The sequence below is a fragment of the Petromyzon marinus genome, chromosome 35 (genome assembly GCF_048934315.1).
Source record: "Petromyzon marinus isolate PM22_M1 ecotype Great Lakes invasive population chromosome 35, UKy_Petmar_22M1.pri1.0, whole genome shotgun sequence".
Lineage (NCBI taxonomy): Eukaryota > Metazoa > Chordata > Hyperoartia > Petromyzontiformes > Petromyzontidae > Petromyzon > Petromyzon marinus.
In genome coordinates this window covers 496,286-518,502 of record NC_133701.1, presented here as the reverse complement: position 1 = coordinate 518,502, position 22,217 = coordinate 496,286, and the positions used below count along the sequence as shown (strand labels likewise).

At 51.2% G+C, this 22,217-nt stretch overlaps 1 protein-coding gene across 1 annotated transcript; it reads right to left on the bottom strand.

The window, feature by feature from the left end:
- Positions 1-63: 63 nt before the first annotated feature.
- On the bottom strand, positions 64-21,973 carry LOC116948788 (phospholipid phosphatase-related protein type 5). The gene is made up of 6 exons (XM_032965878.2): positions 20,010-21,973; positions 8,917-9,049; positions 8,543-8,814; positions 7,755-7,931; positions 7,012-7,143; positions 64-4,658 (listed from the first exon to the last, which is right to left on the bottom strand). The coding sequence occupies exons 1-6, from the start codon at positions 20,211-20,213 to the stop codon at positions 4,617-4,619; spliced, it is 960 nt and encodes a 319-aa protein (XP_032821769.2). The 5' UTR covers positions 20,214-21,973; the 3' UTR covers positions 64-4,616.
- Positions 21,974-22,217: the final 244 nt, after the last annotated feature.

The window sequence follows — 22,217 nt, the reverse complement described above, 5'->3', positions numbered from 1 at the left end:
TACTGTGAGTCACAGCCAGAGGTGTTAATGGACACGAGCTTGCATTCGTGAAAAAATCGACACTTGGCATTTCGCATTTTTATTTTCAAAACAATATAGCAAACACGTGACAATAAATGACAATGCAAAGTGTCGTGAATTTGCGTCCACATCGAGTATAAACAAGTCAATCCTGTGACGTGTCCCCTCTTCCTGTTGATTGTAAGACGCCGAGAGAAGTCAGCCCCGTGGCACGGCCGCGAACCTCGAGACTCGCGGCCCGGGCAGCAGAGGGGCTCCCCCCCCCCTCGGTATTGCTTTTGTGGGGGCACCTCCACTTAGGGTTCAATCACAAAGACCCCCCCCCCCCAACACACCACATTGCTATTGATTGCCATTAAAAGCCATTCGCGAATACACTCGTGTATTTAATTTACAAAACCTTGTTATAAAAAACACCACTTCACTTCGAGTCCAAATCGCCGTCGCCCACCGCGCGCTCGTCCCAGCGGGGGCGGCCGAGTCCCCCACAGCGGGGGGGCCTCGGCGGTATCGCGCCACACCGATGGATTTAACGATTCTGCTCCTTCACTCACGGTGTCTGCATCAGCAGAAACATCGTCGAATATCCGCCGCGCGTTTCAGAGAAGAGATTATTCACCATTGATGCGAATCGCGAGAGAAGAACGTGAAGCAATTGGAGCGAGGCCGCATATCAGCAGCAATGCGATCTCTCATCACAACCCCCGGAGCGGGGAGGGGGGCTGGGGGGGGCGACACGGGGAGTCTCGACCGCCCAACATCGCACGCCTCTCCCTGGGCACGTCGCCAACGCGGCCGTCATCCCCTCGGGCACATTTACGGGCAACCGTTGCCGGCAACCGTTACAAGCAACACATTAACTGTGAGCTACTGTGGTAATTTGGCAGGAAACAGAACGGAGTGACAGAGTTCTCTTCAAAGTCAATAACTGCCGTCTGTACGCGTGTGTGTGTACGCGTGTGTGCTTAGCAATGCTGGGGTTAGTGTACAATACATTCGTGGTTGATGTGAATCTTCTTAAATGGATCAGAGGCCCATCATGGCCCAAGTGTGGCCCTTCACACCATCACGCCACACCTTGCCAGCACACCATCACGCCACACCACCACTACCCACAGGTTTATTCAGAACGGATTGATTTTGTTTACCACGGGAAATTCTGCGATAATTATTTGCCCTAAAATTGCCGCAGTGGATCACTGCCTCCCAGGGCGACAGCCGCACTGCGAGTTGCATTCAGTTTCTCTAAGTAATGTTCACATTACATACATGCATTGATGTACTTTGACCATTCAAGTACGACTCAACATCTAAAGAAAAAAATCAGATCTCGTAAAGACTCTAAACTAATTACAGCGACTCTCTTCCTACTCCTTCTGTACTCCCTGCGTAAGCAACAGCAGCAGCGGCAAGATGTGAATTGGATACAGAGCGGCGACCCGGGCCTCGGCACCCTGGCACGCTCAGCAGGACAGGGGCTAAGAGGGGACGGTGAAGGGTGAACTCGAGTGTGGGTCAGGGTAGCGGGATCACGGTGAGTGTGGGGTGGAGGGGAATCAGAGGGCGTGGAGGGTAAGGGGACCACCCCCTCACCTCCGATCAGCACGGTTGTCTACGCACGGTTCGACGTACACACACATACCGCAGGCTGGCATGTGAAGGGTCAAGCCATTGGTGAGGGTGACAGGTTAATTTGTCGAGGAGAGGATTGGTTGCCGCACCGGGTAGAGAGCCAATGGCAACGGGATGACGCCTCTGAGCCGCTTGCTCTGCTGTGGATCTCCATCGACCCAGTGCCCATAAGCATTCCTGAAGCTACAGGCGTCTCAGTGATAGTGCAGGCTGTGCCACGTCAGTAGATACACAATGATATATTGGGGGTATTTTGGGGGTAAATGTTAACGGTGGTTGTCCCTGACAGCGCATTTACTGTGAGCACCGATGCCTGAGCCGTATCCAGCCAATGACAAGAGAGTGGGCTGAAAGGTGATTGATGGAGCAATGATCGGTCCACTGGGCACAGAACGTCATGCGGCCTCCAAGATCCGATTGGAATTTCCCAACACGGCCACCCACTAGAGGGAGTGTGGCGGGTGCCGGGGATTATTGCCCCAATGTATCGTGACCTTTACCAGGGCAGGTGATGCCGTCAAAATGGAGACGTCGCTAATGCTGCACCACCTCATCGCTCCTGCGGTTCACAGGCAGATTCCCGAGCTGTCAGCTCTGAAGGCTTCCAGCTCCTGAAATAAATTAAACACACTAAATTCAATACAATAAATTAAATACAAAGGAATACTGAAATAATCATAAAAACTTAAAGCAGGAAATGTCCGCTCCAAGAGAAGAAGTTCAAATAATATAAATGCCCAGGCCACGCCTCGCATGACAGCCAAGCTTATATAAAGTGTGCACGTGCACTTTTGTACAAGACGCGTGTGTGCGGCAGCTTCAGCTCCACCAAGAATGACAAAATGTTGACGAATATGGCCACACTGTAAGCACAATGATACGTGAATGGGCAAATGGAATTGGTTGCTGGACCACACAGCTTGAAAGCATAGAATGAGGGTTGCCAACTTCCCACTTTAGACCAAAGTGGGACGTATTCTTCAGCCAACCTTGGTCTGTCACAACCACAGTTCACTGCAATGCAGTTAAACACACAACACCGGTACTAGATCTGGGTATAGATTCTTGTCACCCGAACGCCGGTGGTGCCAATTCACGATCAGTCTCGGGTCAAACCCAGAGGGACCGGGAATTATCAGCATCTGTGAAATGAACCCTGCCTCAAAACGTAGAGTTCAGCCTTTAGCTGGGAAACGTGGAGATGGTCATGCTGCCTTGATCCCGACCTCAACGTCGAGACTTTTCTCTGGCAAACGCGGACGGGAGGAACCCCAAACGCGAGAGTTTTGTCAACTGCGCTTATATTTCTCCGGACTCTTGGAGCAACCCTCGAGCTCACGTGCACCACAAGCCACCGCCATCCTGGTGGACCGTGGGTTTGCGGCGGCAAGGGCGCGCTCCAGTGCCAGAAGCCACTTCGTGTTGCGCAGAGTGGTGACATCCCGGTTCAGGCATGGCGCAGACTTGCTCCGCACAGATCACGGACTAACACCGCCTGGAATCGAACTAACGTCTCCGCGGTGCTGCTGGCTCCGTGCTGGCTCCGTGCTGGCTCCGTGCTGGCTCCGTGCTGGCTCCGTGCTGGCTCCGTGCTGGCTCCGTGCTCTCCCGCCGAGCCACCGCACATTCTTGCCTTGTCCATGTACTTTGTGTTCCCTTCCAGTCGAGACTTTCCGTGTCAGTGAACATATGGAGATGTCGGCAGCCATGGAATCATTCATTTACACGGTCGCACAGGGATGGCACTGATCGCGTTCTATCTGAAGTCACGCCGAGTAACGAGTGTCGCGAGTATTGTCTCCGAACCAAACGTCGTTTACCAACAACAGATCAGACGTTGCACGCGGGGTTAGCAATCGTGAAACCCACAACGTCTCCGCAGGAATAAAAATCGCCGTACAATTTGTGAAAAGTGAAGACTCTGTGGGGTTTCTCGCTTGACGCCGCCGTCGTGGCTAACCGTCCAGCACACTCGACATTGGTGAACCCCAGCACGGACGTGCAGTAGGCAGGCATCACGCGGGGTGAATGCATCACGCGCCGTGAGAGCGTGGGGTGGCGGAGCGCCGTGACGGCCCGGATTGCTGAGAGCCTCGACACCGAACTCGATCCGACTCACGGCGAAGGAGCAGCCCCTTTCCAACGAGTCGTGCATCCCACTGCTGCCAGAGCACTGCCCACTGCCGATTTACTTGAGCGGCATCGATTGGCACACGGGCATTGTTTCGTAATGGCACCATCACTGCAGCGCAATTACACGCGCACATGTGCAAGTAAACGTACTCATTTGAAAAGCGCGAGCGCGTTTGCCTGGGATGTGTTTTGAGTGCCACGCTAATTCAGTGCACATGGCACAATCTGAGCCCGACATTTGTCAAATTTCCCTCTTTACTGTCTTGCGCCATGCGATGAAGATGACAAATGTAGAAACGAATGCAGAGCCCCTGCAGATCATCGCCAGCGGTGTCCCTTCACAATGCCAGGGCTCTCCAACAACTCGAATTGTGGTCTCTCCCCATGACATGCAGCCCCGGTGGTGCGGCGTCCCGTCAGAGCGGTGGGCTGCGTGGAGGCAGACGTGCCGGGGTTAGGCTCATGGCTAAGTGCTGCTGTTGTCTTCAGTGCCTCCTCCTGTGTTCGGCGAAAATCCTGTCGGAGGGACAGGGGGTTGGCACGGCCGTCTGTGCAGCAAGAGATCACCGAGCATTAAAGCCAAATAACCATTGTGTGCATCAGCATCATCTCATGCTGCTGCACCACAGCTGTCAACTCCCAGTCCTCACACCTCCCAACAGCTTGCCCTCACACACACAGTCTGTTCTATTTTGGTGTAAACTAGGTAACAATGATGCCTGTGTATCCTCGCAGCAAATGTGTAAATAAACAACAGGATGAAGGAGGGAGGTGCGACGATGAGAGTTTGAGAGCTGCTGCCGCCGCCGCTGCTGCTGTCGGAACCCTCGTCACGGCTCCAGGACTTCTGACAGGAAGCCTGCCGGGTGATTCTGAAAACGAGAAAGCGGTGCAATCACATTTCAGAAATATCAGCAGACCTCGAGCAGCCACACAACATTTGTTTTCACAGAGTAGCGGAGCGCGGCCAGGAACAAACAGCACGAACAAGCGGCGCAAGTTCTTTAAATGCGCGAGAGATGATAATCAGAGCTCGTGGGGGAAAATAGATGCTGGGGGGAGGGCATTGCGAAGTGGAGCGGTACGAGGGAAGAAGCTTAAATAAGCAGTGTCGTGACCTGAAGTGTGGTGAATACCACACTGGACCACTGAACGGGTTCCGCAGGATTGGAAGGATGCCCTGGTGGTCCCCCTTTTTAAGAAGGGGGACCGCACAGACTGTAACAACTACAGGGGCATCTCACTCCTCAGTGTGCCGGGAAAGGTCCTGGCAAGGATTATTCAGCATCGCCTTGCCAGGCACGCTGAGGAGAGGCTTGCGGAGCCCCAATGCGGTTTCAGGAAAGGGCGGTCCTGCACAGATGCCATATTTTCTGTCCGTCTGCTACAGCAGAGGTGTAGGGAATTCCAACAAGACCTACATCTCTGCTTTATTGACCTGGTCAAGGCCTATGATACCATCAGTAGGCCTGGGCTCTGGGTCGTTCTTCGTGCTTTTGGAGTACCTGACCCTCTGCTCACGATCATTAAGGACCTTCATGATGGTGAGCGGGCCCGGGTAAAACTACGTGGCCGGGAGTCAGAGCCATTCCCTGTACACCTTGGGGTGCGACAGGGATGTCCTCTGGCTCCCACATTATTTAACATCTATTTTGACCACGTAGTTCGTGAAGCCTTCAATAGCTGTACCGGGGGAATCTCCATATGGTACAGATATAATGGGAGGCTAATCGATGCCCGGGTGCGGTCAAGGGATGGCTCCCTATTGCTCAACCACGTTATGTATGCTGATGATTTGGTAATAGCTGCTCAGTCAGAGGAGGAGTTGGAGACGCTGCTGCTGAGACTGGAGCGTGCCACTAAGAGGTGGGGCCTTACCATCAGCCCCACCAAAACTAAGCACCTGCCTGGGTCTTTTGTACCATCGGACACTCCACCCCCACAACTCTCAATCGGTGATGGGGCAGTTGTGGAGAGAGTGGAGAGTTTCCCATACCTGGGCAGTGTGCTTATGACTGGCTCCAGTTTAACAGCAGAGGTCTCACTCCGAATCAGTCGAGCGGCAATATCTTTTCATCGGTTGCGTAACGCTGTGTGGAAGCTACCTGGTCTGTCGCTCCGCACTAAGCTTCAGGTCTTCTCGGCCACGGTCATTCCCTCCCTTCTCTACGCTTGCGAAACGTGGACCCCCCTAATGGAACATCTTCGCCGGTTAGAAACATTTAGGCTGGCCTGCCTACGATCCATCCTGGGTTTAACCAGACTGGATTGTGTGAGGAGCTCACAAATCCTTGAAAGATCTGGGCAGGGTCCCATCGGTGAGCTCCTCCGGCAGGCAAGGCTGCGATGGCTGGGTCATGTAGCCCGCATGCCCAGCCACCGCATGCCGAAACAGCTTTTGTTTGGCCGGATTGAGGGGGCTAAGCAGGCGCGGCACGGGCTAGAGAAGAGATGGAGTGATGTGGTACAGGAGGACGTGGAGCTGAGTGGACTTGCCGATGACTGGTACCAGCGGTGTCAAGATCGGCCTCTGTGGAGAAGGCTCGTGAAGGATGCTACTGGGCAGTTAGAGGCAGTCGCCCTCCAACAACAACGGAGGGCGGAGGAGCGATGCTCACAACAGCGAGCGGAGCGCCGGGTGGCTAAAGCACAGCAGGTTGGCACAGTAGGGGGCACAGGTGGTGCATCAGCCAGTCATCTCAGTCAGTCGACCCGTGGCACCTGGGTCTGCCCCGTGACCTCCTGCCAGCGGGCGTTCGACACTTCACGTGGCCTCAGGGTGCACATAGCCTGGCACAAGCGTCGTGGTGACGTCACCGCCACTTAGTGGCGAATGGCGGTTGTTGTTGTTGTTGTGTGGGTGAGTTGGTGGGTGAGTGTTGTTGCAACCTACAATGTGGTGGATTAAAGAGTCCTCATCGTGGGAGGAGCAATCAACGAGCGAAGTTCATGGGAACAGTCGCCACAGAAGTAGCAATAGAAGAGGAGCAATCGAGATGCTAATTTTATTTCTCGCTATCTATAAAAGTAAAGGTTTCAGCATACACGCTCCAAGTTGGGCTAAGAATGTTTGACCATCACCTAACATTCGTCAGAATGAGCAGTGGTAGAGTGGTTTGTGTACTGTGCTATGAAACTGGAAAATTCTGAACTTTGCACCATCTCCAAGTTGCTCCGATTGACATCGTTCCGCGTGACGTGGCGACGGAGAAGCGCACGGCTCACCTGGAACGAGTTTGTGATGTGCACGTGATGGCTCCCTCGGCTGGACACCTTGGCACCGTGGAACCCAGCCGGCTTGCTCTTCCACGGCTTGGTGTAGCGCTTCCTCTTGAAGTTCCCCACCACACAGCAGCACTGCACACACAGAAACGCAGACCCATCCCCCACACCTCCGATTAGCACGGTTGGCTACGTACCGTGCGAAAGAAGTTCAACGTCCATACATGTTCAGGTCAGTGCCCTCAAGTGCAACAAATGACGAACACCGTGTAGGCTTTAGAATACTAATTTTAGGGACAGTTCAGAAGGAAGGGAGAAAGGAGGACGTTTGGGGTAGATAAGGGGATATCGAGGTGAGCAAGGGTGGATGGAAGAGGTGGGTAATAGGTGGATAAGCATGGTGCAGGATGAGCTTGCAGGATGAATTCCAATTGGAGGGGTAGATATCAGAATTATTGTCGCTTATTACTCTGCATGCGTACTCTCAAGGGCCTCACCGAGCCTGAAGGTTCTTTTGCAGGATGGTCCTGCCAAGTATTTGCAGTCGGGGGACAGTGTTGCTGCTCTGTGTAGTCCCAAATGAGTAATTGCCAGGTATTTGTTTCAGCATTGAGATGTTTGCTCAACATCAGTTGCATTGAACGTTTTGTTTGGCTATGGTAGGAAATCAGAGAACCCGGTGAAAACCCATGGAGAAGAGGGGGACTCAAACCCATGGCCTTGTTGACGTAAGGGGCAGCAGTCACCAGGAAAGTGGCGATGCCGGTGCCGATGGTGTAGCCGGTGATGACGTCGGCCCAGTGGTTGCGGTGCTCGCCGATCCGCACAAGGCCCACGATGAGACCCAGGCCCATGAGGCCCAGGCAGCAGGTCGGCTTGACGAGCCGGATGCCCCAGCGCTTGCTCGTGCTGGTCACGTACAGCTGAGGAAACAGGCACGCGCATGCAACGCACGCACCCAGATGTTCGTGACAAACACAGCGGGTGGAATGATACGTCAATTCAAATGAACACTAATGCTGTGCGGTACGATCTTGCGTATCCGCCTCGCAGGGGCGTCAGTGACAATTGTAGCCACTTTGGAATATTGTAAACCATACCAAATTTCAGCATTGGCATAATAAAATCATGTGGTACTGCAGCATCTTGTAATACTAGTCACGTTGGTGTGATGAGTTAAAATTTCAACGAGTAGACGATGTCGAGGATGTAATTATAATGAGTAGACGCCGTAGATTATGTAATTATAATGAGTAGACGCTGTAGATTATGTAATTATAATGAGTAGACGCTGTAGATTATGTAATTATAATGAGTAGACGATGTAGAGGATGTCATCATAATGAGTAGACGCTGTAGACACTGTTATTATAATGTATACAAGTATCCTGTGGCGAGACAAAATCTGTCAAGCTTTGACATCAATCGGGGTTAATGGTGAGTGGGGTCTAAGGTCAACTGAAAGCGGTTTCACGTGGAGATGTATCGTTGTTATTCAACTGATAACTGCTGGAGGGGCGACAGTGAAACCCACCACGGTGTAGACGGCCGAGTAGAGGCTGAAGGCCGCCTCCTTGCAGGGGAAGGAGAGGCGTGCGCGCGCCACCAACTCGGGACTGCCGGTGCACGCCGCCGGGTCCGTGATGAAGACGCCGCTGCTGCCGACCCCCACCGCGGCGGCGTGGCAGGGCAGCGCCGTGTAGTTGGGCTTGCACACGCTCAGGAAGTGCGGCGTAAGCCCTCCGCTAACCACCTGCCCGACGTTGGCAAAAATGTCCGTGGCGACCAAGCCGTAGAGAAAGAGTCCTGCGAGGGCGACAGCGGTCGACAAGAGGCGAATTGACAGCGCGCGGCGAGCGCCGAGCGCTCACGACCGTGCGGGCGGAACGCGCGGAGCGGTCCTCTCACCGGCGAGCTTGCCGATGCGGCGCAGCAGCACGTTCACGTGGCAGTGGTCCCCCGGCGCCTCGGGCGGAGGCTCGTACACGACGTGCTTGGCCGAGGTCTCCAGCACGTACTGGGCGAGCTCCACGACGAGAATCTGAGAGGGACTCACGCAGACGGAGCGCGCCCCTCGAACACGCACAGCGCTGGCGGTGACCGCTCGTCGGGCACTGACGACGCAGGATGTACTTTCAGATTTCACGAGCGATCCAAATATTTTCCGCCGCGCAGGTGTCCGTGATTGTTCGACACGAAGAGGCTCCGAGAACGCGGAGCGAAACGTCGGACGTCGGGCCAAACAATTTGCGCTCCGATCCGAAAGCACTACCGGAGATGTTTACGCTCGTGGGACATCTGTCGAATCTTGCACGTTGGAGGAATTATTTACGAGTCTGAAAATTGCCGGGAGGGAAAATCATTAAATGCAGCATAACGTATAAAATATGATATCACACAACGGGCCATTAACACAGCGAGACATTGTGTTTTTGACGAGCCATTTGTTATTTGTGTAACGAGATTGGAGAAACTGATGAGTTGCTCAATCGAAGCTCAATTGGAAGGTTGTTAGGCAACAGATTAATGGACTTCATTATACGACGCTTCCGTGCTTGGCCTACAGTGGGATGTACCGAATAGGCACGGTTCATAACACTGGCAGAAGTGTAATGTGCATACTTGCGAAGTTAATAACATTCTCAATTCCAAGAACCTCCATGCCTTTGGAATTGTACGAGCGAGTGGTAACGATACTTTGTTGTGTAGCGAGTGTGCTATTCAGGGTATGAATTGCACCATAAATTACAATGACTCAAGGTGGACTTGAATGTAGGGTGGCTGTGGGTTGACACTGAGGGTAACCTCCGTGTAAATTATACGGCCGAGTAGAATGGTGGTGGGGTTGTTTACCACGATGTGCTGGTTCGTGTGTAGCTCGTGTGTGCCCCGCGTGTGGTTTGGGTGGCTGCTGCCCCTGCACTGGGGGTCGTCATCTTTAACGCCCCACGCACTTCTCTTGGCAGAACAAAGCCGTACGAAGCAGTGCTGGGGGCCCGCGAGGAGGATTTTGTTGTGAACCTCAGCAGAACCCCACAGATTGGCCTGCGGCTCTGATGGAGAGGCGATGCTGGATTACTCCGGCGATGCTGAATTACTTTGCATGGCAACTGTTAAGCAATACTAATGCAGGGATTGCTGTAAATGGTATTTTTTCAAAATTACTACAAGATCCTGTCCACCTTCCCTTACCCTATTCCATAGGTGGACGTTCCGAGTATCTACACCTCCCCATTTCTCTTATTTGCACGTCCCTGTGCGTGGATAAGACAAGTTAATTGTGTGGATGAACAGGTATTATAGGATCTGCCCAAGTGCCCCCATCACCACCATCACCCATGATCGATCCACTGCTGGATGAAGACCTCCCTAAGTGACCACCAACTCTCACGTTTCTGCAAAGTAATAATCCACCCAGTATCTACGGACGATCTGATTTCATCGCTCCATCTCCCACGGTGGACGTCCTCTCACTCGTTCCATCACTTGGCTGCCATTCCACCGTTACACTCGACCATCGGTCATCACCCGTTCTAGCGATGCATCCTGCACAAGCCCGCGTCCTTTGCCTAACAGATGCCGTGAGCCTGCGCGTTCCTCCTTCTGACTCTCAATGCAATTCCAAACTTGAACATTTCCATGTTTTTTTGTGCCCTTTTCATCACTGTTGGTTCTTTGTTCCATTTCGTTTGTCAATGAGCGTGTCTCTGAACGGCGCAGCGCAATGGGTAGGACGCTCCGATGGGAACGCTCTTCGCTGGGCCACGCTGCTCTCTGCTACCGTCCAGTACGGAGTGCCCCCACGTCGGTGCCGACAGGAGAAGTCGTCGCCCCGCATGATTCTGGGAGGGGGGGAGGGGGGAGCTTCTTCCCCGTCGCCCACCACCTCCGGCGCACGGCCAGCGCTGCGTGCGTCACTCCCAGCGCCACATCCGCACGGTTACGTAACAGCAACCCTACAACAACGATTATTTTTTTTATAAAGCGTCAGAAAGCACAAGGCATTAAAACCATTTAATTTAAACTAATTACACTGATATAGCAACACGAACAATTAATTCCCCTTTAAAACCAATGTTGCATTCTATATTGAGAGAGTGAGTGTAGCCCTGGGGGTTGCTATGGGAATCTATTTCTGAGCACATCACGCGCAGTATGAAAGCAGTGGCTACGTGAACAGAAATGTAATTTGCTGCTGGTAAATGTGGAGGGTAGAAATTCCGCCAGAAAACAGCACCACGACTGTGGCACTATGAGCACGGTTTCACATCTGCCATGATTTAAATGCAACGAGCGTTCACAGTTGGTTTAATTCATCATCTGCCATGAGCTGCACAGAATAAAAGGTCAATGTGAAATCATCGAGGTCTTATTTTAGTGTGACCGAGAGGAAAGTGAGATTATGCTTTGACCGACTGGATTTCTACAGGAAGCAGCGAGATTTCTAACGAGCGTCGTTACTAAGATTCATCGTTGACTTTTGGATTAGGCCACATAACGGTCTAGCCAAATTTATGCCATGAAAACCTCTACATGAACAAGCATTCCACGTGCTAGTTATTGTTTCCGCTCACCAGGAAGATGTTGTTTCAGCTCACCAGTAAGTTATTGTTTCAGCTCACCAGTAAGTTATTGTTTCAGCTCACCAGTAAGTTATTGTTTCAGCTCACCAGTAAGTTGTTGTTTCAGCTCACCAGTAAGTTGTTGTTTCAGCTCACCAGTAAGTTATTGTTTCAGCTCACCAGTAAGTTATTGTTTCAGCTCACCAGTAAGTTATTGTTTCAGCTCACCAGTAAGTTGTTGTTTCAGCTCACCAGTAAGTTATTGTTTCAGCTCACCAGTAAGTTATTGTTTCAGCTCACCAGTAAGTTATTGTTTCAGCTCACCAGTAAGTTATTGTTTCAGCTCACCAGTAAGTTATTGTTTCAGCTCACCAGTAAGTTGTTGTTTCAGCTCACCAGTAAGTTGTAGTTTCAGCTCACCAGTAAGTTGTAGTTTCAGCTCACCAGTAAGTTGTAGTTTCAGCTCACCAGTAAGTTATTGTTTCAGCTCACTAGTAAGTTATTGTTTCAGCTCACCAGTAAGTTGTTGTTTCAGCTCACCAGTAAGTTGTTGTTTCAGCTCACCAGTAAGTTGTTGTTTCAGCTCACCAGTAAGTTATTGTTTCAGCTCACCAGTAAGTTATTGTTTCAGCTCACCAGTAAGTTGTTGTTTCAGCTCACCAGTAAGTTGTAGTTTCAGCTCACCAGTAAGTTGTAGTTTCAGCTCACCAGTAATTTATTGTTTCAGCTCACCAGTAAGTTATTGTTTCAGCTCACTAGTAAGTTATTGTTTCAGCTCACCAGTAAGTTGTTGTTTCAGCTCACCAGTAAGTTGTTGTTTCAGCTCACCAGTAAGTTGTTGTTTCAGCTCACCAGTAAGTTATTGTTTCAGCTCACCAGTAAGTTGTTGTTTCAGCTCACCAGTAAGTTGTTGTTTCAGCTCACCAGTAAGTTATTGTTTCAGCTCACCAGTAAGTTATTGTTTCAGCTCACCAGTAAGTTGCTGTTTCAGCTCACCAGTAAGTTCTTGTTTCAGCTCACCAGTAAGTTATTGTTTCAGCTCACCAGTAAGTTATTGTTTCAGCTCACCAGTAAGTTGCTGTTTCAGCTCACCAGTAAGTTGTTGTTTCAGCTCACCAGTAAGTTATTGTTTCAGCTCACCAGTAAGTTATTGTTTCAGCTCACCAGTAAGTTGTTGTTTCAGCTCACCAGTAAGTTATTGTTTCAGCTCACCAGTAAGTTATTGTTTCAGCTCACCAGTAAGTTGTTGTTTCAGCTCACCAGTAAGTTGTTGTTTCAGCTCACCAGTAATTTGAAGATACATTTTCAGTCAAATTGAGCAATTAGGTTATCTAATTGCTCGACTGTGCTAGAAGGTATCTAGCAATTAGTAGCAAATTTTTGGTGTGAAAATTGTTCTTCTACTTACCGGTGAGCTGAAACAATAGTAATAATAATGGATGCATTAAACACTCGTCCACACGAAAAGTGAATTTTCTTGACTATGTCGGATGGTGGAGGGTTTCATGACAAATTTTGGTCGGATAATTACGTGGCCTAGCCTCAAAGTCAGTTATGAATCATACTACTGGCTGTGAAAACCCCCGCACTGTCTTAAAGATACGAGGGCCTCCGCTTCTCGTAGTAACGTCGCAGAGATTCAGTGGAGTGGCGGTGTTAACCCTTTGATGTTCATTGCAATCATTAGAACTTTATGCCAACAAATAGCACACCGATGTTAGTGATTTTTTTAAATAAAATCACTAAATCACGACTCGCATTTGGGACATACTCAAATATTCACACAAACGCGGCGTACAGCACAAAATGCCAAGATGTAATTATTTCACTCGGGATATTGAGAATAGTTCGCAGACTCATCCTACACTCGGCAGCTCCGTCATTATCCTTAGAACATTGATTCCAAGACATGTGTGTGGGTGGCGATGAGAGATCCGATTTCACGACTGCACACCCCGGCTCGCACTGCCCGCATGAGTCGGTCCCTTTATACCCTTCCCCTCCACTCCACAATTAACTGCAAAACGCAATTCCACTTTGCAGCGTTCCTCGTGGAGGCCGGCTAAAATAAGAGGGGGGAAATTAAAACTCAAAGTTTACGTGACGCTGCGGAGCTCACAAGGGGCAGATAATATGACTAAATCTATTTTAATCTGGAGGTTTATTATCCCCCCATATCTTGTTGAGAACGACATTGTATCATCACGCCCACGATATTTCCTTCCCGCGGTGATGAAGCCGGCACGCTCACTCTGCTCTGGTAAAGACTCCGTGATCACCGGCGCTTCCCTTTCCTGCCTCGCAAACTCCCCGCATCAGGGGGCGCGATTCGCACGTGCGGCACGGCCCCCCACTCGCCGGTTCGTGGCCACATACGCAGACGCACGCACACAAAAGACAAAGATCCCCCCCACATTAGCCTCTTGGGGCAAGTGCTGTTAGCGGGCACCTATGAAGGCTGGCGTAGCACTTGAGGAGATGGGTGGCCGCGTGGTAGTGGTGGCCAATATCACGCGCGGCCGCCTTTGTCTCCCCAGTCCTGATGTTTTTACATTCCGTAACATGTATTCAATTGAGGCCGAGTCGACCTAGTGGAGACCCAGGACCGGTTCAGATAATCAGCCGTGGTGTTGGCCATTAGCGGGAATTGATCGCAGGTCGCCAGATTAATAGCACAGCAGACTAACCACTGTGCCACTGCTTCCCTGTATACTTTACACGAACACATACACACACGTGTATATACCTCGTACACACACAGACATACAAAGAGCAACCCTGTAGCCTCTAAGAGACTGTTAAGGTAAGTGCTGATTAGTTTAATGTCCTTCCCCCACACCTCCGATTAGCGCGGATGGCTACCTACGGTGCGAAAGAAGTTCAACATACATACAACATACATGCAACGCGGAGAGGCATTCATCCAGCAGTGGATTAATCAATAGATGCTTGATGATGGTGATTTTAAAAAATGTCACATCCATCTCCCACTCGACTCGGAACCTGGCTCGTTGGAAATGAGAATTGGATCACTGCCGATGTACTGTGCATTGCTCATCCTCGTACTGATTCTTGAATTGCGGGCAGAGCGACGCACAAAGACATCGCAATGCTAAATCAATAGTGAGAATGTTTAGATTTGTGCCGCTGAAGCTTTGCCACCTCCGTTAGTAATTCCTCTTCTGGCTCGTAGACGTGTAATGTCAGGCCTCCCCCGAGCCATCACCTTGAATAAGAAAGTCTTGCAGGCTTCACGACAACAAACTGGTATATCCCAGCTGTCAAGTGTGTTCAGTCTACGAGTGAGTTGATTGCAAGTGATTATATTCAATATTTTCTCTAAAATGCCCCAAAAGTAAAATTATTAAATTTGGCAAAAGTCTTTGAAGTATATTTCATAATGTATTAAACGCAATTGAATCACATCTCTCCCGAGGGCATCCTTTAATGAACTCATAACCAGAGCGCGGAGCCGGTGCTGCTGAGATTCTGGGGTTCAAACCCAGTCGGCCACTGGTGCAGAGCGTTGAAGGTCTCCGGCTCGACCTCCACAGTCGTACACACGGTGGTTTAGGACTTTGCCTCTTTTATTTGTAATATTTTAAGGGCCTGTGAATGTACGCCACCTCGTGCGGATAGGGGAGCTATTGAAGTGACGTCAGCCATTCTGCGACGTCACCTCACGAGGTGACGTCACAGTGCGGTCCACTGCTCGCTCCAAGTTCCAAACGCGGATCGTCGCCACCTCGTGGCGCAATGCCCGAACATCGCTCGGCGCCCAGTGGGAGTCTTTACACTTTGCCCTCTTTCACAGTAAACCTAAACAAAGTCACGTTTATATCTTGAACTCTGAGCTGTAATATTCATAAAAAGCCACATTGGTTAATAACACTGCCCTGAAAATGAAATGTGTATGTAATATACGCTGGAGTAATAAAGTGTTAAAGAGTTGCGGTTTTGGGCCGTGAGCTTTCTCTGCTGCGAATGTCCTTCTGCATTTTTGGGAATGTCTTATTTCATACCTACTATAGTCACCCAGGAATGTCTGTCCTTAACGCTCGTGACGTCACTCCACATCGACCAGCCCCTCTCATTAATAATCATGGGAAGGCGACGTCCTCCAAATGGACCACCCCTCCTCATTAATAATCATGAGCAGGTGACATCACTCAATATGGAGAACTCCCCCCCTCACTAATAATCATGCGCAAGTGACGTCACTCCACATCGAACAGCCCCCTGCATTAATATTCATGAGCAGGTGACGGCCTCCAAATGGACACCCCCTCAATTATTATTATTACCGACTAGAATGAGCCAAGATTCTCTGTGTGCAACGCTCGTGACGTTATTTTCTTTGAACCATATACGTGACTTTACCGAAACACCCAAGGAATATGAATTCCTGCAGTCACGAAAGCTTTATGTCAAGATTTTATCATTTAATCATTATAAGGCGCCTCCTCCCCCCTCCTCAGCGTCAACTGACAACTTTCACTACAAAGGCAGAACCCTCACGTCACGCCATCTCCGTAACGCTGTTGAGACATAGAAGTAAAAAGGACGTCATGATGAACAAGGGATTAGAACCTTAAAATGAAATAGGTCTGTGTCACCGCGCCCTTACAAATTGCACACGCATTGAAGCAATGAATATCACGTCACGGTCTGATTTTCGCTTGCAAGTTTCAGATTTGGACGGGCAAAAGGCTAGTTTATAAGAATATCGTGCCACAGACTACTCTTCAACACGTTTCAATATTTCCCAAAATATCTTTCATTTACTATGCATGGGCATTTTTCTGTATCTGACACTCAAGCGCTGCCGAGCGGTGGTGAAGTTGTTCTGACAGGCCGTGTCGTCTGTCACATTTACCATGGACAGAGCCCGGCATTTACCATGGACAGAGTCCCGGCATTTACCATGGACAGAGTCCTGGCATTAACCATGGACAGAGCCCGGCATTTACCATGGACAGAGTCCTGGCATTAACCATGGACAGAGCCCGGCATTTACCATGGACAGAATCCTGGCATTTACCATGGACAGGGCCCGGCATTTACCATGGACAGAGCCCGGCATTTACCATGGACAGAGCCCGGCATTTACCATGGACAGAGTCCTGCAAGGGAAACTTGACCTCGACCCGAGCGGTGCCCCCGCTCTGCTGAATGGGCCTTTTGAAAATCGCTTTAAACTCGCCAAGTCGCCACGTCCACTTCTACGGAGTGTGCTCTCCCCGGGGTCGGTCTGGAGCCATCTCGTGCACCCAGTTCCAACGAATCCGACGCAATCATCCTGAGCCGCTCCAACCGATCCTACTCTCTTCTATGTCGGATTCATATAGCGGCCTTTCCAGAGCCCCCCCCCCCCCCCCCCTCGTGAAGTTTGCTGTTTGGACGTTCGACGCGGAGTTTGAATTTGTTGCACTGGAACCCGTTTGCTTCGACGATGTTGCACTCTGAGTTTAGGAGAGCAGGAATTTGATGGCCTTTGCAAACCACTTTAAAAGAGAAGAGCATAAATGCGAGGGTACTTTCGAGCAGCACCGCTATCTGTATCGCTGAATGGATCAGAGAACCGGACCCCGACTAAGCAGCTCAGGAAGACGTTGTCGAGAGGGATGCGGGGAACTTTGTGGCAAGCCAGGATAAACAATGCACACGTGGCAGGTGACAGTTGTAGATGCGATTGGGCAAAAACGGCTGTGCGGTGTGGGCCAATGAGCACGGTTGGCTACGTACGGTGCTAAAGAAGGTTAACATTAATGCACAGGTGGGTGTGTGCAGGATAGGGGAGGGCGGATTACCGAGACACCCATTGCAGTGGTCTGCATGAGTCCGGCGACCAAGGGGAAGAGAAGACCTGGGAGCAGACTGGGGGACACTGAGGGCAGACCTCGTGGGTAAAACCTGTTTGCTGTTATGAAGCATGCATTCTCTCCCAAGTCTCCCTTTAAATAAATAAAAACTCCAGGTCTCAGAGGGCTCTTAACCGATATAAATCGTCGAATCGTCTCGTGTTGTGTTGACTGCTTTTGACTTTGCTGCAGTATGTCACGTGAGAATTTATATTTTTAATCTTCAGTTCGCATTTTTATATTTTCCCATGATATCTAGATTGTTGTACTTTTCTTACAAGCAGAAACTAAGATTCGCCACCCTTTCCACTACAGACCAAACCCGGATATTTCTCAGTCATCCAAAGTCCCTCCACACTGTGCCGTATCCTATCGTAAAATTCAGCACAATAACGGTACCAGATCTCAGTAAAAATCTATTCCTGCCACCCTACAACAGATGCCAATTGCCGGACTGTCTGGCCCAATCCCGGGCAGCTGGCAATCCGAGCCTGGTGGGCTTTAATACCAGGCTGAAATCATTGGTGCAAGATGTGAATCCGTACCCTTTCACAATTTCCTACACGTGAACACATTGCACCGATCATCAAACCGCTCCACCTGCTCCGTGTGATAGGTGGCTGAAGAGACCCGGGGTATACAGAGGCAGAGTTCGTGTTGACACGAGGCTGACAGCGCAGAGGTATTCTGCACACCGAGCATTGTGCACGGAGCGGCATCCAAATTTGATTTAAGCCAAAACGTATTCAGACATCGTTTTCATTTAAAGAGAAAAGTTATGGACTAGAAAAGAAAACAAGTGTGCAGTGCAAATTGGTAGTCTTAGGTATTTTAAACATCGCACGTTAACATCGACGCGTGAACGTCGACGCATTAACATCGACGCGTGAACATCAACGTGCTACAATCGGCCTGGTCCAGCGGCGAGGGCCGACGTGGCACTGCGCTCGGCGTGGTCGTGGAGCGCACAGCCGCTCACCACGTGTCGGAACGAGCGCCCTGGAGCGCTGCGCGAGCAACGTCTCGGCCACGACTTCATTTGCCGGAGCTCTACCAAAGTGCTCCCGTCAAGCGCAGATGAAGTAGCCGCACGCTGCATGCGCCTGATGATTGAGCGCGCCGGGGTTGTGAGAGCCCCGACGCGCCGACACAGAACCCCGCCTGTCGGGGTGGGGGGCACGCCGCGTGCACCGTCGATAAGCACGGTTGGCTATGTACTGTGCGAAAGAAGTTCAACGTACATACAGGTCACAAACCGTGTCATCTGCCCTCGTAACAGGATTTGTGCTCGGGATGCGGTCTTGGCCAAAGCCGCGATGCCACCACCGCACCGCCAACGCTTTCTCCCCTGCCTCAGCTCCTGCAGCTGCTGCAGAGCAGCGCCCTCCACGAACTGCCCTGACGGTCTCCACCGCCACGGCCTGAGGTCCTCCTCACTTCGCGTTGGTTGCTGGACCCGTGGAGACCGCTCCCGGCTCTCCCCCGTCGTCCCCACACGCGCGCAACGTTCCTAATTCGTGTCCACAACACTCCTCTGCTGCCACCTTCTCTTCCGGACGTGTGCCTCACTCGTCCTGTCTCGCTGTGGACCGAACAATACCTGTGGTCACGTGCGCGTGTGATTACACACCGGGCCCGCACTGCCACGTGTCACCATTCATGGCCGAGTTTCGTTCCTGCGCCCATCAGATGGGGCCCGCGTGGGTTTGTACCCAAATGACGTGACACGCTAATGGGGAATTTATGTTAATAGGCGAACACAAATATGACGGGTACAGACGAGAGTGAATGTTTAAATGCCTGATACACTACACACACACAGAACAAGCATGCACAGACACCCGTCAATGTACATACACTGGTCACGCAAGTCGACCCGACCTGGATGTATGCGCCCACACACACACACGTGTCTACACACACACACACGTCTCTCCACACACACACACACACGTGTCTGTCCACACACACGTGTCTGTCCACACACACGTGTCTACACACACACACGTGTCTACACACACACGTGTCTGTCCACACACACGTGTCTGTCCACACACACGTGTCTACACACACACACGTGTCTACACACACACACACACGTGTCTACACACACACACGTGTCTGCTCGTGCGTGTCTGTCTGCACACGCACACACGTGTCAAAACACACACACACACGTGTCAACACACACATACACGTGTACAATGCCCTCTCCGTGCACACACTATACCCCCCCCCCGTGTATATCCTTTAACAGACTATCGGGGCAAGTGCCGTTAGCGAGCATCTATTGAGGCCGATACGGCACACAAGGGGGTGACCAGCACCACGCAAGACCGCCTTTGTCTTCCCGGTGCCGATGTTTACACATCGTACCAGGTAGTCATTGTTAATGCCGAGTCGACATAGGGGAGGCCCAGAATCGGTTCAGATATTGGTCACTGACTATTGGCCGCCGTGTTCGTAGCCGAGTGCGCTAAGCACTACACTGCCGCTCCCCAATGCCCACGAAGACACTCATCCGACGTATCGCCCTTGGGACGAGTGTTGTTAGCGAGCCCCCCCCCCCCCGGCTCACCGTGGCGCAGGGCAGCGCGGCGAGGACGGGGTAGAGGATGGCGGGGGGCACGGCCCCCCGAGCCTCGGGGCCCGGGTCCGGGGCCGCCAGGGCGCGCTCCCAGCAGAAGAAGCCGCGCTGCGTCACGGGGAACGTGTCGGAGCACTCGAGGTGGTAGGCGAGCAGCACCGTGCCAGCGCCCAGCACCAGCTGCACGTACAGCATGCTGCCTCGCACCGCCCGCCCTGCCGCACTCCCCGCTCGCTTGGCTCACTCCACCAGCCGAGACTGCAGTCTCATACACCCACCACCACCACTGCTCTAGCCCGCCCGACTCCTACAGCCTCCCTGCCCAATACAGCAGCAGCAGCCTGCCCTGCTGAAACAGCAGCATCAAGCGCGCACGCCGACGCGCCGGCGGGTATGAGGGTAGTGATGGTGGTGATGGTGAATCTGGTGACGGGGGTGATGGTGGTGATGGTGGGGGAGTAGTGATGGTGATGCCGTGTGCGCTGCCTGTTCGCTTTGTCCTCTCGTCCTCCTTATCGCAGTGATGCACTCCCCGCCCCGTGTCGTGTCGCCTCTCCATATGAACCTTTCATGGTCCCCTGCTCAGCCTCCTCCCCTCCCTGATCTGTCGCCGCCCCTCACAGATCTCACCGACGAACGCGTCAATGAATGTTTTCTAGATTGTCCCCTTCCTCGTCTCCTGCTCTTTTTCCCGGCTCTTTGTCTCCTCGTCTCTAAGCCTCTGGTTGGCCCCGTCTCGGCTCGCGAGCTGCCCGGCGCGCTCTCTGCTGCATGGATCCGTGATCTATTGTCGAATAAAAAATGACCCGAGGAGGAGGAGGCTCCTGCTGCTGACGCGTGGAGTTCAGCTGCCCCAGTCACTGCAGGCGCCGTGAGCGGTCGTGACGACGCCTACAATTCTTACATTCTCTCCTGCCAGGGTGAGGCAATGCTCATTTAACATTTGCAATTTCAAAAATAAAACCCCTACATCAATTCCTCATTCAATGTAAAGCTCAGAATAGGGCGACTCGGCGTCAAGAGAAGGCCTCAAGTCACTGGTGCAGAAGGCTTGAAGAGACGAGTGCAGAGAGATGGGAAGGGAGAGCCATGCAGCGACGATTCCATAGAAGATCGTGATGATTATACCATCAATCAGATTGATGGGCTCATGTGGTTCTCATTAATGGATGTGAGGATGAAATCTTGTGGCATCATTGTGGCTCATTTGAAATATTTTGAGAGGGATAGGGGAAGATGGTAGAATAGAGAGAGTGATATTGGTCAAGGCGAAATGTGAGGTTAATGAGGTGGTGGATACGGTCGGCATTGAAGATTTGGGGGACAAGATGACAGCTATGGACACAATATTCACATGGAATTTGTAGTATATCATTAAAAGCTGATGCATCTTAAAGTTATTTTGAGTTACGTCCAGACCACATTATCCTTGCGACAGTGTGGTCTGTGATTTAATTGGCTTCTCTGTGGCTAAGGCTCTTAATTTTTTGCTGCTGGATTGCCCCCAAATTGGATTGTCTTTGAACCATTTGAGCCGTGAATCATTTGATTATCTGCGGATAAAACAGCCGTCAATCACCAATGTTATCGAGTTAAGACTGTTAAAAGCTCGTAATTTGTAACAGTCTCTGGAGCGAATTATAATCACACAACCATGCATCCACAGGGAGTTTCCTGACAGAGATGATCAATTGAAAATGTTTCTTATTTTCGCCACCACGTGAATTCCCAACCAGGGTTCCTTCGCTGTCTACCTTTCGTTTCTAACTGCAATGTTGCCAGCGGATACACGGAGATTCTCAACTGCCATCCCCTCTCCTCTTTGGCTCCTACGGTCCCTTTATGTTGCAGCAGCTGAGCCAATTACCCAGCGCACATCCTTGGTAACAATTGCCCGCTGCCACCAATCAAGTGAGCTTTGCTATTATTGAACCATCACCCAACCCGAATGGATGCACCTGCGTCCAGTCGATTTCAGAGGACAGGCGCCTCTCACGTCTCTAGCGCACGGACCAGTGATGCTGTGGCACCACGCACAGCACGTAGCGGGTGCCCCACATTAGCCGTGGGTATAGGATTCATTAGGTCTAAAGTTGACAAATGATTTAACTTGTCTTGTTGTCTGTTTATATTATTTCAAATCTTTGACGCTTAATAGCTTCCAATCTACGTAGCCCAACGAGCTGAAATTTCCGACGC

Excerpts from the sequence above, each read along its gene's own strand:
- LOC116948788 (XM_032965878.2), bottom strand. The coding sequence starts at position 20,213 with ATGCTGTACGTGCAGCTGGTGCTGGGCGCTGGCACGGTGCTGCTCGCC. Across the intron at positions 9,050-20,009 it reads CCGCGCTGCCCTGCGCCACG|ATTCTCGTCGTGGAGCTCGC; the intron begins GTGAGCCGGGGG and ends AGTCCCTCTCAG. Across the intron at positions 7,144-7,754 it reads CCGGCATCGCCACTTTCCTG|TGCTGCTGTGTGGTGGGGAA; the intron begins GTGACTGCTGCC and ends CTGTGTGTGCAG.